Source organism: Oreochromis aureus, linkage group 16 (assembly GCF_013358895.1).
Source record: "Oreochromis aureus strain Israel breed Guangdong linkage group 16, ZZ_aureus, whole genome shotgun sequence".
Lineage (NCBI taxonomy): Eukaryota > Metazoa > Chordata > Actinopteri > Cichliformes > Cichlidae > Oreochromis > Oreochromis aureus.
Genome location: NC_052957.1, coordinates 19943648 through 19956166, shown reverse-complemented (window position 1 = coordinate 19956166; position 12519 = coordinate 19943648). Strand labels below are relative to the sequence as shown.

The 12519-nt window shown below is 38.4% G+C and overlaps 1 protein-coding gene across 2 annotated transcripts; it reads left to right on the top strand.

Moving 5' to 3' along the window:
- The first annotated feature begins 3215 nt into the window (after positions 1 to 3215).
- On the top strand, positions 3216 to 12359 carry cfap91 (cilia and flagella associated protein 91). 2 transcript variants are annotated; one of them, XM_031734657.2, is made up of 17 exons: positions 3216 to 3385; positions 3487 to 3563; positions 3795 to 3943; positions 4127 to 4207; positions 4346 to 4402; positions 4490 to 4659; positions 8292 to 8469; positions 8701 to 8858; positions 8959 to 9120; positions 9234 to 9367; positions 9840 to 9953; positions 10035 to 10106; positions 10198 to 10344; positions 10427 to 10648; positions 10874 to 11022; positions 11103 to 11197; positions 11368 to 12359. In XM_031734657.2, exons 1-17 carry the CDS (start codon positions 3298 to 3300, stop codon positions 11571 to 11573), a joined length of 2259 nt encoding a protein of 752 aa, XP_031590517.1. In that variant the 5' UTR covers positions 3216 to 3297; the 3' UTR covers positions 11574 to 12359. The 2 variants fall into 2 exon arrangements, with proteins under 2 accessions (XP_031590517.1, XP_031590518.1); XM_031734658.2 differs by having other exon boundaries at positions 11106 to 11197; positions 11368 to 12358.
- Positions 12360 to 12519: the final 160 nt, after the last annotated feature.

Sequence of the window (12519 nt, the reverse complement as noted above, 5' to 3'; positions counted from 1 at the left end):
GTACGCGTGAACATACACATAAAAAATAGTTGTATGGATGCTACAAAGAGCAACGTTATGAAATTGTTTCAACGTTCGTCTCCACATTCATAGTCACAGGTGATGATTCATCACGAGCTTACTGGAGTTTTGCAATTGTACTTTGTATGTTACACTCACATTTATCCATTCTTGTGACATAAATGAAGCATTCTACGTATTTGAGCTTAGTTCAGCTTAGTTTAGTCAGTATTTCGAAAGATTTGATGAGAGAAATGATTTCTGCTGAGTAGGACAAATGTTTGTCTTGCTGTGGTCTCATATTTGCTGGTGTAAGAACATTTTGCTGTATAAGGCTCATGCTATGCATGCTTGCCTACATGCAGCGTTAATGTGGGTGCAGGTGTTATTACTGACTCCATCTCCAGTTTGCACATTGCACACATTAACTGAAAACAAATGGTGCAATCATTCTGCTTGTATGCGGTTATGGTCTCCAAGCCGTATGTGGAGTTTGTGGTCCACAAATACATCGTGCAATGAGAAATCTTGATATTAGCTGTCCCATATAAGTTCAGATAGGGCAGATGAGCAACGATAGCTTGGCTTATCCTTTTCTTGTGGGTATTCTAAGTGTGACAAACAGTGAAAACTGTGAAACAAAGGCAAAAACGGTGAATAAATTTTCCTAGTATAAACTCATACATCGCATACCTTAACCAGCCAGAGTTTGATTCATCCTTTCCTAATTTCATCTAGGGCTGGGACCTTGAAAAAAGAGGGGTATTTAAATGAATAACTGCCGTTCTCCTTTTTCTTGGATCTAATATTAGACAGTGTTTATTTCATGTATAGACAGAAATTCAGCTGACTGTGAGTTGGCACACATGGGACAAGGAACTAGTTCTTCCAAAAAATTGCAAATCCTTCAGCTATTAACTATTGTTGCTTTGGTCAGCAGTATTGCACACATATCCCAAAAAAGGAGAGAAAAAAAAACAACAAGAGCTCACATTTTGGGCTTTAACGATAAGAAGCACAGACTGTGCATGTGTCTATGCATGGGTGCACACACTGCTTCCCTTTGATAAGTGACTTCCTGTTGATGTCAAAATCATGCTTTTTTGGCTACCCAAAAATATAACCCGGAGGGTAAGAAAAAAAACAGAAGTCAGACAATTTTGGTCTGCTCCACGTAATTCTTTGTGTTTTGTTTTTTTCTTCTTCTTTAGTTTTTTTTCTGAGGTTTGAGCAAGCAAAATTGCCTGGAAAGTTTAGGGGTTCAGAAGAAAACAACTTTATATATAATGTCATGCTGTGTCATCACTGAGAGCCTAAAGCCTTGTATCTACCCTGATAACCACTTGCTTGTTGTGAAGTCCCCCTGCCTTTCGTTTGGTCAGCTGAAAAGCTGTTGGTTGCTTTTATTACATTTTTCAGTTCAGTCTGACACCAAGTAAAGAGATTTGAAACATTAGACTTCATAGAAGAGTACAGCATGCTGCTGATACCTCTGTGTTCACTGTATGGTCCAGTAAAATCCTCAGTGAAGGTCAGTGTGCTAGTGCCTCGATCATATTTAAAAAGAAAGGCAGCGTGCTTCAGATTCCAGTGCTTTTTATTGGTTTTTGTGTCTTTTTTACATGAAGCAAATCCTCTTGATCGCTGACGAACAGTACGTGTGCTATCATACAGCTTTTTCGATTTGCTGTGACTGTGTAGTCATACAGAGACTTTTCATCAAGCATGGAAATAATTTTCTGGTCATCCGGTATATGTAGATGGGGATCAGATCACTCTTGTTTTTCATTTTCTTGTGTGCTACTGCTTCTTGCTACAAACACAGCTATTAAATCAGCTAAGTATTAACTATGTTGTTTATCTGACAGAACATAGAGGGTGTTTTTCTTTGGGTTTATTTTAGCTATATTATTTCCACTTCTTGTAGGGTCACCTTTTTAGTCTTCACACTGTCAGACAACTCCACCCTAGTCTAGATGGAAACTTTTATCATCTCTGACTCATATGTGAGGTCGTTTGTGCATGTTGATGTTAAAATGTCCTAAGTAAGAAGCTGACACTTTACTTTTGAATTCTTGCATTTTTGTCGTTATGGAATAAATATAGTTACATTTCATGACCAGGTATATTCTACATTCTTTCACACTGATGTAACCCTGGTGCCATACATATATATTTTTCTCTATGTTGTAGATATATTTTGATTAGATTTTTCATTTTTAGGAACTACGTTTTCATTCCTCCTTCCTTCTACTAATTCTTAAAGACTGCTGTCCTAAATTTTACGGTTGTTGCTGTCTTACTTGGTGGGGGGGGTTTAAATAAAAAGAGGTCAAATTCGTAACCTTTTATATCCTGCATTGTTTGTATATTGATTTGATGTACTGTTTGTGTATATGTATTTTTGCTTTATTGTATATTTTGATTATATTACTGCATTTTGTAGCATTTTTTTACTTTCTTTCTTTCTTTTTAAAAAAATAAGATAAAATAATTAATGTGGACACTTACTCGCCATTAGTTGATAAAGTTGATTCTTAAAGACTCCTATCCAAACTTTTAAGTCTTTGCTGTCTTACATGAACTGATACTAGGAAAAAAATACTGACCTAGTTAAGGAGTTTAACTTCTGTGATGTGCCCACGGCCTAAGGCATAATCATTTTAGCAGATGCAGCAGATTTTGGTATGTAGGCTATATTGCGGGTCATGTAGGTTGTGACTTTTGTGGTACTGTAGGAGGGTAAAAAAGTACAAAAATTAATTCTACTAATTTTGAAAGTTATTCAACTAGGCTTTCAAATCCTGCTGATTAAAAACAATAATATAACCCTTCATTATTTATTATTACTACAAATGAAAAAGAAGAGGAAATAATTTAAACTAAGTGGGAGTTGAGACATAAAAAACGATCACTTGTGGAAAGGTAGACCCTGAATCCTCTCCTAGATGAAATCACGAAGGAAGAAACGTCCTTTAAATCTTAAATTATGACATGTGGAGTTAAATTAATATTATATTATAACATTCTGATAAAAACCCAAAGTATGTTGCCCAAGAATTACTTCCAACTTCCACCCGGTGAGAGTAAACACGTAGACCGCGAAGGCCGGGTCCTCCGAAGGATGCGGCCGACGTTTTGGGACACGGCTACAGAAAGCTCGAGATTAATCCTCCCACTTCCGGATGGTCAGTTTATCGTCTCCATGGCTACAGTGTCGAAACGACGTCGTAGAAGCTGCCGCCGGCATGTGAAATTAGCTGTAAAAATACTCAAATGTTTGACTAAATACAGAAAATGTGCGCATCTGTGACTAACACGTTTACCAAGAAGAATGATGCTGGTGCAGCTGTTTTGCGTGAACGGGCTTATGATTACTTGTACGGTGAGTAAGCTTTAAACTAACTAGCACAGCTAACGAACATAGCCAATGAGCACGGCTAATAGCTGAACTTAGCTGCCATCACCTGAACTGTTTCTCCACAGATCCCGTTCACACACTGTCATCGGAGGCAGACCACACCAGGGCCAATTTCAAGGCCTTTGCGTCCAGGTCTCGAATAGTAAGTCGTATCTATACTTTATTTTAAATGTATTACATTTTAAATAAAAGATAAGTTGATTTAAAACGCTGTCATTATTATATTGTAGTTTATTTTCATTTTAATTTAAACCTGTAGTATACAGAGCATTTATCTTGTAATATAATATACAGGGTTTTTTGTCTCTTTTGTTTAACTAAAAATTAAATGTGAAATGCACTCTTTAACATTGTTTCCGTCTTCTTCGCTCAGAGGAGAGTACCAGAGTTTGCATCCATGTTTAGTGACAACCCACGCTATACTGTTAAACTAGACCCTGCAGTCCCGGAGCCAGCCTTTATTGATCTTCAGTGGCGAGGCCACACAGAACAGCACAAAGAGGCCCTGCAGCAGCTGGCTGGGTAACACAACATGCACAGTTTTAATAAGACGCCTTAGTTACTCAGTTGCTTCATTTTAAGATGTAGTCTTTCTCTCATTACAGACAAAATAAATATAATAAATAAAGTATTTTTTAATGTCTTTATTATATATTGTAAATGATAAAATATGTATATATTACATCCTGATTATCTTCTTGACAGGATTTCTCCAAATGCTCAAACATGGCTGAAAAGCAAGGAGTGCCGTGTAACCGGAGCGGATTTCTGCAAATACTTTAAACGGTCTGATTAGCCAGTCGAGAATCTGATTGTTTGTTCTTTTTTTCCTAACACAACAAACTAAAGATAACTGCCATACTGCTCCACTTATGCAGATGTCAGTATAGTCTATGACATAGTATTTCACTTTGTTCCCTTTAGCCCTCTCATTCCCTTTGGGCAGCAGATACCTCCTAGTGTGATTTATGCTTTGCCGAGGTGAGGTTCTTTGCATTACTTTGTTGTGCAGCTGTTTCTGCTGTGTCGTTTTTTCTGGAAGTATGTCTGTTTTTTGTGTCACCTTAGAGAAGACTTTATAACGTCTGATGCTGAGCAACAACCCACCCACTTCACTGTTGGGGTCCAGACAGACTACAGGGAAAGTGAAACACAGACAGACCCGTACAGCCCAGAGTATGTGATTCAGCCCGGGACTACTCCCTCAGAGCTCCTGCAGATGGCAGCTTTGACTTGGGGTATAGGCATGTTTATTGTGTTCTTTATCTGTTATATGAACCGTGATGGTACACTCATAAGCAACTTTATTGGGTCTTGGTAGTATAATTATCTTGCTCTCTTCTCTCCATCCTATTCTGAGCACTGATTTTTATTTAAACTTGCTAAACATAATTTATAATGCATCTGTGCTGGCTAACCTGTACATAAGAAACTCACTGAAAAACAAATTGTTGCAAAAACAAATAGTTGACATCAACAGGTTCATCATCCACAAGTCACAGTTAGTACAGGAAGAAAGTACAAGTAAAATACATACAACCCACGCTGATCTTGAGTGGGAGGGATGACTGAAACTCCACTTTCTATCAGTGTAAAGACGTTTAACTACACATTTAATCACTGAGATGTCTTAATATAAGATGAAGAAGTTCAATTTCAACAGCATGTCTCAGTTTTTCTAAATGATAAATGTGGAAATTACAGAAAGAAAAATTCTGGAAGCGCACTACCCACACTGCCCTGTATTTACAAAACAAGAAAAAGATTTTGTTCATTGATTAAAATCTATTTTTTTTAACTAAAATTGATATAGTAGACAGTAAAAAAACAGAAACTTTTCTGTTATTTAATTGTTAATCTGATTGATTACTTGGTTACTTGATTACTTGGGTACTTGAATACTTAGCTGTAGTATAAATAGCTGCGAGGGAGGTATTTATCAGCAGGAAAAGCTGTAAAACATGAATGAAAATACCCTTAAAAGTCCCAAAATTGATGCACTCCTTCATATTTTCCAAAGCGGGCTGGATTGGATCTTTGCCAGGCCAATACCGGCCCCCGGGCCTTATATTTGACACCCCTATCATAAGGCAAATGCATAAATAAAGTTGAGCTTTGCTTCACAAGATAGAACCATGGCTTAAACATATTCAGATCTGCATATTCACTGTGAATCCACTGTTTGTTAATTTTAGCTTGTGCTTTTGTTTTATTGTTCTTATTCTGCCATTGTTTTACTAAGTGTTTTATCCTATTGTAAAGTGTCCTTGGGTGACTTGAAAGGCGCTCATAAATAAAATTTATCATTACTATCATTATTATTATTATTATTATTATTATTATTATTAGTATTAGTATTATTATTATTACATTAGTGGAACCTTTTGCAGTCTGTCTGCTTTACCATAACACTGCTAATATTTGTCACTACACAACTGATCAATATGCCTTTAAGTGACTATATCATATTTTAAAACTGAGAAATTTTATTGTCTTGGTTCTCAACCTTGTGCCTTGGGTCCAGAATTCCTTTTATCCCCACAAAGTCCCCCTGACAAATTGGTGCAGTTTGTTTAAAATGTTTGTTATCAAGCTAGCATCCACAGTTTATCACTGCTAGTGCCCAAGGTCAAAGCTGACCTTGGAAAAAAATTAAAGAAGCTGTATCTAGTAATATATCAAGTAAAAGGGTTTGGAGAGAACTGTACAATGCACTTCTTGTTTTTTCAATACGATGCCCTACGACATCACAACTACGCCATAAAGTTTCACAAGATCTCACACTGCACGAATATATCTTAAATCTTAAGACAATTCTGCTCGAATCATATGGGTAAAGATAATAAAATACACAAGCATATAATGCTTCAAGGTCAAAGGTCAGGGTCACATAAATTAGAAAAAACTTTAGTTTTCATTGAGTCATCTCCAAACTTTAAAATAATATATTCTTCATTGGGGGTCATAAACACCTTCTTTGTCTATGCTCTTTAGAACATTATTTTTTCATTACATTATATGACTTCACAATGTCAAAAAAAGATGAACGTGCTACACTAGATTTCCATATTAACAATGGTGACATCAGCATAAAATATCAGTGTTAGTATAGCCCTTGCCGTGTGGGGGATGTTGCACTCTCTGACTCCTCTTAATCTTAAATCTTAATCTTGTTGCTCGCACTGTTTTTATAACCCATCATGTTACTGATTAGCTCAGTTGTGTGATTGTACAAAAGGGATTTTTTAAATAACTGAATTCCTTTTTAAGGGTGTTAGTTGTCCCAGCTATTTTAAAATGTTTTTCTAGTATCAAGTTATAAAGTAAGATACTTTTTTTAAGTATGAAGTGTCTCAGTGTCCATGCTTGATATTTTATCTTTTACTACACTTAGCACAAAAAGTACAAGTAGTTTGGTTGATTATTTCTTAGTTGTGGCTTCATGGCAATAAGTCTTACACACTTAAAGCCTGTTTATTTCCCCTTAAATGTTGCCACATTTGTAAGGAAAATGGATTTCTAGGTTGAGTAGCAGATTTGAGCATGTGGGTTGCACGCTTGAAAAACGTTCCAAATTGACTCTGCCAGTGGCGAGCAGCTTATTCTGCTACTGACTCAGTAGCACATGGAAGAACGTGTCTGTGTAGGTTCTTGGGTCATGGTAGTCCAAGGAGCTTGAAAGAAAGCGACTAGACATCTTTCATGAAGACGTTTCACCTCTCATCCAAGAGACTACTTCAGTTCTAAAACTAAAAGGTTTCGTATTGTGTCACTTTGTACGTCCCTCACGATTTCCCATCGTCACCCCCTCCCTTCCGCTGCACCCCTGCACTGTTCTGTTTTTAGTGGCTCCCATATGGCCACCCTTATGAAAAAATTCTTGAGTGCCCCTGGTCACAAGTATTGAAAGCCTAGTGGGGATTGTCCCTTAAGAGCATAATGTGTGTCATCACATGAGCCCGAGGTGTGATAAAAGGCATGGGTTGTTACCCCCAGAGGTTTCTGATGAAACCACTGTAAGAACCTGTCTCACCCTATCATGTGACCTATTGAGGTCAGCTGACGCACTATATGAGTTGGGGTTGAGGCGTCTGGGAAGGAAGTATCATAAGCCACGCCCTATGTTCAATGATGGTTGTTCATAGTAGATGGCCTCTTTTACTCCTCTTTCAAACAATCTATGTTCTCAGTCCAAAATATGAACATTGGCATCCTTGAAAGAGTGACCTTTAACCTTTAGGTGCAGATGTACAGCCGAGTGTTGTCCTTTCGAGGTGGCTCTTCTATGTTGTTTCTTGCTTTTATTTACTGAGTAGCCTCCTTAGAACCGCTTTAACTTTTTTTGTCATTTCCTGCGTCTTTGGCACTAGAAGAGGCCGCCCAAACACATGAGATATCATTGGAAAGACCAGGATGTCCTCTACTGAGCACATGAGAACTTCGTAGGGTAGCTCAAATTAGTCAAAAGACATAGACCACAAACAAATGTCGTGACAGAGAACATAAATGAATAGGGTGGGTCTCAGGAGGCTAGAGGTCCAACTATTGCTCACTGCACTGCACAGCATACACTTTATTGCTTAGCTTGTGTTTAGGAGTTTTGTCCTTGGGATGAACCAGTTTTTGTCTGAGGGTGCATCTGGGTTTGCAGTTCACTGGGATGTCATGCTTGGAGAAGATTCTTCTTTGTTCTTCTTTGTTACAAAAAACGCAAATTTTCCTTACTTTCGCGTCAAGTTTATTTTCAGGCAAATATAGGCTTTTAATGATTTTCAGATGATTGCAATGTGTATATATTTACATTTTAAGCCGTGTTGCTTTTTTGTGACAGGGTTGCATAATTATTTTTTTCTGAATGAAAATTCCTCAGGTCACGGTCTGCCTGCAGGCCTCGCAGAAGTGGAAATGATACAGCGAGCCCGTGCCAAGCGAGCTTGGGAGGCCAGTCTTCCTCCACTGAGTGACCTGAGCCAGCTCGACAAGAGGAGGCGTTTAATGGAAGAGATGGAGGCCAAAGAGTGGGCTTTCAGAGAAGGAGAAATCGAGAAGTGAGTGATAGTACACCTGAAATGTTAATCTAACTGGAAAACACACTAATAGGGACGCAACCTACTGCTTAAAGTGATGGTGATGCACTGTTTGGCACAGATTTAAACTTCATCATGTATTGATTGCTTCACACCTTCATTGTTTCAGTTCACTCCTGTCACTCTGATAAGGAGCATTCTGTGTTGAATGCTGATGTGTTTTGTGTTTTTATCGTACATTTTCTCTGCTAGGTTGCAAGAGGCTCGTTTAGAGGTGCTAAAGGGCCTTCTGAGGCAGAGAGATGAGGCTCAGAAAGATGTCACAAATGACAGACTGAACCAGATATATTCTAAGCACCAGGAAGACAGGGAGACCAAGCTAAACAAAATACACGCTGACTACAACAGGTGTAAGACGTCCACCCCTCTAATGTTAAGTATATTATTTAATATCTGGTCTCACTCCTTGGCAACTGCCTCGGGTTTTTTTTTTCCTTTTTTTGTCTGCAGCACTGAGAAAATTAGAAGCTAAGAGGAAAAATGTGGAGGGGAAGCTAGAGCGGTGTGTCATAGCTTCTCAGACATTTGTCCCCAGGATCCGCGTTGGCATTTTTCCCAGCAAGAACATCAACAGCATGCTGTCAACAAGACGCTACTTAGACACATATGAAGGTTTGAATCTGAATGCTGTTGCAGAAGTAAAATTTTTGTATGTAATTTCCAGTATAACACAGAGAGATAATTTCATAAATTCATTGTTAAGATCATTTTTAACTCTTTGTTAGGTTTAGAAGAACTAGAGACGCAACTCAGTGCTACAGTACTGAAGTCAAAGAGAGAAAGAACAAAACCCAAAGTCTCCGAGGATGTGATGAAGCCTCCTGAGAGCAGAGCTGTGCAGTTGCTGAAGAAATACAAGGTAAAGCAGAACAGAAAATATAGATGTTCATTAAAGGGGATCTACGTTGCTCAGGTCCAATGCAGTATGTATTACTACTGGAGTAGTTTTGCATGATTGACAGTTTAAAATAACTCTCCCTTATCATAAGCTGGGCTCTGTCGATTCACCCACTGGAACAAGCTCAAGTCAACACTCCTGATTGGCTGTCTCATGCAGACACAAGGTTTGAACTGCAGGTCAATGATGCTTCTGTGCACCTGAGATGACCACAGTAAAGATCTCTGCTCTCATTAACATCAGGCAGAGCCAAGAGCAGAAGAAACTGTGAGAAACCAGGCCTTTATAGGAATCTGAAGCCTAAGCTTTTGGCTCGTGTATATACAGCGACCTCATTATTTGACATTGTAGCCATTTTGTTTGATGCGAGATCCACTTGAAGTATATCTTTGAAGTTTTAGATACATACATACTGGCACTTCTGGCTCCACAGAATCTCAAGCAGAAGCAGGATGACCACGCATCTTTGAGGACTTTACGTTTTCTTCTCAGAAAGGAGACGCCTGTTCCTCATCCTGTCACTCCCACAGTGGAAACGCCACCTGAGGTCAGCTAATTATTCTGACTGTTACTGAGACTTCCTTTGTAAATATTACATTTATTGTATTAATATTTCTCCATTTTTTAGGGGGAAGAAGAGAAAGAACTTGCTGTAATCTTCTTGCAGAAACTACTGCGAGGACGAAGGATCCAATATGAGGTCCACCTGTGTTTCATTCCTACATAAATGTTTCAGTCTTACTCAGTTTTTAAGCACTTATCTTTTTACTTTTATCTCCGCTGTTCTAAAGATGTTTAAGGGCAAGGAGAAACATCAGGATCTCATCCGGGAACTGAGGACTATCCATGCCCTGAAGAGGGAAGAGCAGGAGCTACAGAAGGCTGACAAAGAGCACGTCATGATGCTGAATAAACAAAGAGACAAACGCAGACTTGAGGTGAAACACACAGACCTGACCATGCGGACAAAAATGTACTAAATCCAAACAACCTTTATACCCATTCTCTCCATCTTTTCAGATTTTTCAACAGGAAGCGCATCAAGCTGGAGTAGTAGGGGCAGAACTAGAACAAGTGTTTGACACATTGTCCAAGGAGCTGATTCGTCTCCAGGACGAGCGAAGGATCCACGCCTTTACACTGCTGGCTGAGAGAGACCGTCGAATGCGAGAGGCCGAGGAGAGTGGAAGGAGGCAGGTAGAGGAGCGAAGACGCAAAGAGGAAGACGAGATCTTCAGACAAGTATGTGCATATGTCATTGTTGTGTTGTAAGTGGGTAACAGAGATCAGAAACGAGGAGGTGACAAAGCATTTGCAGTTAGAGCGCCAACTCTTTGGAACAAGCTGAGTCAGTGAGGTCTAATCTCTTCTTAGTACATGCTTTCCTATTTTTTTGTCAATTATTGTTCTTATTATTACCACTTTAAGGTGTGTGAGTTTGTGGGTTCCCTTTACTTCTTGTCACAGGTGGTGCAGGTCCATCAGGAGACTGTGGACATGTATTTAGAAGAGATCATCTTGGGGACCATTGAGCACATAGCCGACCAGCAGGCGCGGGAGGAGATCCACAAGAGGGCAAAGGAGGTCAACGACATTGCTTATGCTGTTGAGGAAAGGTAACAAGCACCTTCGAATATCTGTCGCTGCTTGGTGTTGAGGAATTGTAACCCTAACAAACATCGCTTTTGTGTGCAAGTAGCCGGGATAATCTTCAGTCAGAGGAGATTGTGTCAGAGCTGGTGTACAGCTTCCTTATCCCGGAGGTAAAGAAGATCGGTGTCAGGGAAAGAGGTTTGTAGCAAGAATTAGAAACACACAAAAATGCATTAAATGACTTAGTAGTAAAAGATAAATGCCCCTTGTTTTTAAAATAGAAATCAAAATGACTTATTGGAGTGTTGATGGAGTGATTAACTTAAAGATAAATCCTTTGCTAATTTTTTCTGACCTTGCATTTTCAGTGCACCAGAAGCAGCATAGACACTTACAGGCAGCTCGGAACATCATTGAAGGGACTTCAGATGCTCCTGAGCTCCTGAACAGTACTCTGGAAGCGTCAAAATTTACCTGTCCTGGTATAAAAGCTTCCAGTCAAGTCCTGGAAGAGACAATGAGCCAACCGCTGCAGGGGAAGGAAGCAGAGCAGCACGATGCTCAAACTGAGTAAAAGAAAAGACTAGAATATTAAAAGTGTTCTGCATTGCAATCTATAATGTCTAAAAGTTGTTGTGATATTATTAAAGTGATGGTTTAATAATCATTCTGGGTTGTTTTATATTGAAGCCATTTTATTAGTGTTACTTAATTATTTAATGTTTTGACACCTTGTCTGTCTGTCCACGTAAAAGCAGCTCTTTCATGTCAGAGCTCGATGAGAGGCTTTTGTGAAAGCAAAGGGGGCATAGCATTGTAAAGATTAGCTAGGTCAGTGCTGGAGTTTCTCATGTTCCCCTTACACTACACCTCTAAGCAGTAATTAATTTAATTTAATTTGACATGAAATGTTTGAAGAAGTCTTTCTGCTTTTACTCCACCACGTTTTGGAAACAAATGTTGTGTTTTATGCGGTAAATGATCTATTTGAACCCTTTGAAGCATAGACATGAATTAATTGCCAGAAATTATATATTTTATTTATTTATTTTGAAAAAGGAGATTATTGAACCTTGTGATGAATTAAAAAAAATCTTTATTATTGTAGGTGTTTTAATTTATGTCATATTTGCTACATCTGTTTTGTAATTTATTTATATTTAGCTATGTATTTCTTTAAAATGCATTGTGCAATTTATGTAAGTTTTTTGGGGGAAAAACACTCTGATGATGAAGAAGCCTCAAAAACTAATTCAAACATGATAATCCAGGGTTAACCTTAGTTGTTTTTTGTTTGTTTTTGATTTGATTGGATTATTACAGATTAAGATACCCAGCAACACACAAGCAATTAAAATAATCGCAGCTCAACATTAAATGGTGTCATTTTCCATAATGACTTTTGGTACTTGTTATATATTTTGATTTTACAACGTGCAGCATGAAGGCTCTTAAACAGGATTATAACTTACATTAAAAGTTCATTTTTTTTCACGTTTCCACAATTATTCAACGAAAAA

Coding starts and splice junctions, on each gene's coding strand:
- cfap91 (XM_031734657.2), top strand. CDS start 3,298: ATGTGCGCATCTGTGACTAACACGTTTACCAAGAAGAATGATGCTGGT. Junction 8,470..8,700: donor AGAGAAGGAGAAATCGAGAA/GTGAGTGATAGT, acceptor TTTCTCTGCTAG/GTTGCAAGAGGCTCGTTTAG. Junction 9,954..10,034: donor CAGTGGAAACGCCACCTGAG/GTCAGCTAATTA, acceptor TCCATTTTTTAG/GGGGAAGAAGAGAAAGAACT.